The sequence below is a fragment of the Mytilus californianus genome, unplaced genomic scaffold (genome assembly GCF_021869535.1).
Source record: "Mytilus californianus isolate M0D057914Y unplaced genomic scaffold, xbMytCali1.0.p SCAF_3, whole genome shotgun sequence".
Classification (NCBI taxonomy): Eukaryota; Metazoa; Mollusca; class Bivalvia; order Mytilida; family Mytilidae; genus Mytilus; species Mytilus californianus.
In genome coordinates this window covers 57556720-57561650 of record NW_026262679.1, presented here as the reverse complement: position 1 = coordinate 57561650, position 4931 = coordinate 57556720, and the positions used below count along the sequence as shown (strand labels likewise).

The 4931-nt window shown below is 30.7% G+C and overlaps 1 protein-coding gene across 1 annotated transcript; it reads left to right on the top strand.

Annotated features, from left to right (window-relative positions):
- Positions 1 to 1241: 1241 nt before the first annotated feature.
- On the top strand, positions 1242 to 4498 carry LOC127733031 (uncharacterized). Its single transcript, XM_052242291.1, has 2 exons — positions 1242 to 1804; positions 3288 to 4498. The coding sequence occupies exons 1-2, from the start codon at positions 1606 to 1608 to the stop codon at positions 4016 to 4018; spliced, it is 930 nt and encodes a 309-aa protein (XP_052098251.1). The 5' UTR covers positions 1242 to 1605; the 3' UTR covers positions 4019 to 4498.
- Positions 4499 to 4931: the final 433 nt, after the last annotated feature.

Genomic DNA, 4931 nt, shown 5'->3' with positions numbered 1-4931 from the left:
TAATTATAAGAATTGAATGCTTCTTTTAGTAATTTTATAGGGTTGTAAAAGTGTTCATCGTGCGCACATACAAAATGTGCTTCGGTCAACACTTTTACACCCCAATAAAATTACAAAAAGAAGTATTCAATTCTTAAATAAAGACAAGCTTTTGTTTCAACTTATTATTTTTCTTTTTGGGAATTTCCAACATGAGGCATTTGCCTCAATGTAGTTACGGCCTTGGTTATATACATGCATTGGTTCAAGAATTGGATAAACATTATTATTCACCAGTCACTCGTTTCATATGACTTTAACAACAATGAATACTAGTTCAGCAATATGGATTTGTTGTTCTTGACTTATACCCCTTTATAATATATAGTTCAACCATATCTGTAGTTTATTATTATGTTCCTTAATTTTCAAAGCCATTTTTCTCGATTCTTTAATCTTTTGATCCAATATTCTCTATTCTATAATATAAACTCCATCCAGAGGGATTCCAGACCCTTATATATGAAATTTTTTGTCTCATTTTTTCTCAGAATTAAACTATTAAGCCTTCTGAAATTTGGAAATTTGGAATCAACTAAATGTGAGAATGTTAATCTTTAGATTGGTTTTCACATTCATTGTTCATCAACTTGATGATTTCCAAATATTTATAGTGGGATACGTATATTTTGTGAGTCATGAATAACTCACAGTTCAACTTGGTTCATTTTTAGGTTTATGATCGATTGCAGCCTTTGGGAGCATGTTTATGCTATGGCAGAACACTGACAGTTGTAGATCTTATTGGTGGTAGTTTCAACCACCACCTCATAGACAATCTTCAATTAAAAAGATTTAGAATAATTTGAGATAATGTAAATTGGAAAACATCTGTACATGACGAAAGAATCTATAATAAGTCACATATGGAACATGCTTTTGCATCTGCAGTAATTGTACAGGATACTGATTTTTCTTATTTACATATGCCGTCACCATTTCATTGCACTATGCAGGTTAATGAATTCAGGGATTATATACCTAATCCCAATGATATTCATGATATCAAGTATGACTACACCATATTGATTGCTCGCGTGCTACAAAATCACATTCCTTTCTTCAGACAATTTAAAGATGTTATTCCGAATGAAATTAGTTCTCCAATATTAGATAAGTTAAAACAAAAATCCAGAGTTATTCCGCTTACTGTATTGCACAAAAATGAACAGCGCTATCAAGATGTAGTTGGCATACTTGATTTACTACGAAAAGGTTGTTGAATTAAAATGTATGTTCAAGTGTTGGAAAAAATATGGATGATGTAAGATTCACATTGGGGGAGATTTACTGACCAGAGAACGCTTTTCTGGGGCAAACAATTTAAGAGCTCACCATGTAGACCCAAAAGATAAATTCAGTCATCTTTCCCCAATAACCTTTGAATTATTTCACTTATTGATGAACTTTTTAACTATGACATTTAAGATGCTATATTCAAAGGAAAGTTGGGCAGAATTGGGAACTTTGAAGTCTTTCTAGGATAGGATTTCAAGATCTAATGTGGGAGAGGATGTGAAGAACAAGTATGATGCAGATAAAGACTTTTTCATTTCTGTAGTTGATATGCATATTGTTGAATGCATACTGCATTATTTTGGAATGGAATCAGTTTCATCTGAGCCTACTGCACATGTACCACCTTCCTTTGATAACTTTGAAGAAAAGCGACAATGGTTCTTTGAGACAATTGGAGATGTAGTTTCTCAGTATGTTTTATCTAACAGCAGTACAAATGAGTGCTGGACAGAAGAGGCGATAAAAGGTATTTTTTTTAGTTAATAATTGATTTATAAACAAATATATCATGCTTACAAGGGGTGTTTGCCAAAAAATACCAGTTGAGAAGTAAACAAATTTCCAGAGCCATTAGGCATTTGTTTACCTCATAACTGGTATTTTTGGCAAATACCCTTTGTAAGCATGATGTAATTGTTTATTTCCACCGAAAGTTCTTTGTATCCATTTTGACCTCAGAAATAATCAGGTATCATATGGAGTATTTGCTTGACTGTATAATTTTTGATATACTGTAGCTGTGCTATTTGCAGTCAAATTGCATTGGCCGTATAATCATATCTGATGCAAATGCACTGACTGTATCTCTATTTAAGTATGACGTTGATAATGCCTTTCCGTTGAGTTTTGCCATTCGCTCCAAATTCAATAATGATGGTTTTCATCCTATTGTGAATATTTCATCAGGAATAGTTGTAAGAGTTGCAGTATATTTATACAAAGAATAACAATAAATTTGTCTTATAATAATAGAAATAATTTATTGGGTTATGGTATTCCCCATCTGCCATGGTATTGGCTAGCAAATACCCCAGCACAGGGAAATCACTAATGACAAATACACTAGCAGAGAAAAGAAAATCTCAGTACATAGAAATAGCATGTTACCTTTCAGCCAATCAAAATACAGCATTATACAAAAGTTGGAATTGATAAGAAAAATGCATTAATGAATAAAAAAAAATCTAGATTTTAAAATTGAAACTAGAATCTGCTTAAATTTTGGTAAATGACCTTTTGTTACCTATTGAATTCTTACACAATGTATATGAAAAGAAAAATGGGTGTTAAAAAAAACTAGAAGTTTGAACATCTGACAAAATTTCATCACTTTAACCTACCGGTAATTAGTACATCTTTAAAAGAAACTAAAGACAATTGTTCTTCAGCTTTAGAAGCTACAAAAATATGCAAAAACTTATGAAATACAATTATATTGAATAAGACATCAAATTATTTTCCTTTTGTCTGAAATATGTACAATTAGAATTTCTAATAAAATGCTTTGCTGAGGGCAGCCTGATACGACTGCAGAGGTTGTAACCTGAACACGAACAGTTGGGGCAAATTTGGACACAATATTCAAGCTTGATACTGCCTGAATTTTGGATTGTAATCAAATTTTTGACATAATATGTAGGTTTATGACACAAAATAAATGTGGTCAAAGATCTTACAATACTGTGCAATTGAAGATTTCTTCTTTCTTATCTAAAAATTTTGAAAAAAAATATGAACCCCTTAAATCCATTCACTTAAACTAAAGTTATTATCCGGAAACCAAATGTGTCTTCGCAAGACGACATAATAGCATTATAGGAACCTCAAAAAATGTTTGTGGTCCCAACATTTGTTTTGTGACTTATTCATTGTGTTGAAAGTAATTCAAAACATACAAAAATCAGTCTTTTTATTGAAATGGTAAAGCACATTTGCAATTTATTTTTCAGTTAACGGACAGCCAGTTGTTGTACAACTTACTGATGGAAGAAAAATAACATTAATGAAAAAGTCAAAAGCACCAAAACATGACTATGTAAAAAATTATGCACAGATGATGCTTGAGCTTGATCTGCTTTTCAAAGACCTTATGGATATGATAAAATTACCAGAGCGAACCCGAGGCATAAGGCTTTTGAAAGTAGCTATGCTTTATTTCAAAAGTCATAAGAATTTGTCAAAGTATGCACTTGACATACTACGCTTTCTTGTTCATCAACTCGTTCTTCTGTCTGAGAAGGAAGCAAATGAAGAATTTTACAGTCTTTTTGTCAACACAAATGGTCACTTTAATGGTCACATCCCTGCAGACTTAGCTATGGAACATCTAGTAAAGAAAGTCAAAGATCACTTAAAACATATGTTTTCCAATAAAACAGAAAGCAACATCATGAATAGAACAAAAGCTCTGGGTGCCATTCGAGACATTGCCGAAAATTTTGAAAAACAATCAAAGGTAATTGTTAGAGCCAAAAAACATTCTGACAAATCTGCTGCAGATGATGAAAAGATCATTTTAAAAGACCTTAGGAAATTAAAACCATTTAAATTTGAGGCTGGCAGGGCACATGAACATTTCTCAAAGATTCCTAGTACTATAGTGAATCAGCTTAATACTAGCCATTACTGTGAATGGATTGAACCTAGGATACAGATGTTTGCAACAGAAATTGGAAACTGAAGATTTTTAAAGTCACATACTAATTAGTTTACTTTAAGGTAGTATGTGGAAATGAGAAGAAAATGACAAAATTTCTTAATGTTTTGAAAACAATGATATAAAAGTAAGTGACTTGACATACTAGATTTTACTGATTCTACATGAACAAAGCAAGAGAACTGAATGAGTAAATTTCCAGTTTAAATTACCAGAAGCCCTCACTTATAAGCTTATGGACTAGTTGAACAAATATTATACAGAATTTTGTAGACTTATTGTTTAAAAAGAAAACTTTTGAGATATTTTGAAATAATACACTATATCAATGGGAGCTAATAAGTTTCAGTCATAAAGTAAATGTCAAGAAGAAAAGCCTTTGAATATAAGTGGTGTTATTTTAAGAAGATATAATATTTTTACCATTTTTTTTTAAATTCGGAATGGGCCTCAAATTTTCTAGTGACTTATTGTTTTTTTTTTTATTTCTCATTTCAAATTATTGATAATTATTTGATTTAGTCAAACATTATTAATTTACAACATGTTTCTTTTCATATTTGAAAAAAAAAAACATTTTAATAAATGTCAAAATCTGAAACATTTGTAGAAATCTATTTTTAACAGATATATATTAAGTAAATTCACAAGGTTGGTATGAATTAAACTATAAATGAAATATGGCCAATTTTAAGGAATTATCTAATATCAAAAAGCATATGAAGTTGTTTGACAAAATGTATGCAAAAGGTGCTTTTTATATGAATTTTAACAAATTTTATCAGCAAATTTTAAGGCTATTTGTTGATACAAACTTGATACAAAAAATTTGACCAATAATAGTGTTTTTAAAAATAGTCTGATAAGATACTCTAGTCAGCAATCTGACTTACAACTACAAAAAATCAAATCTGGAGCTGTGGACAGTAAACTGGTG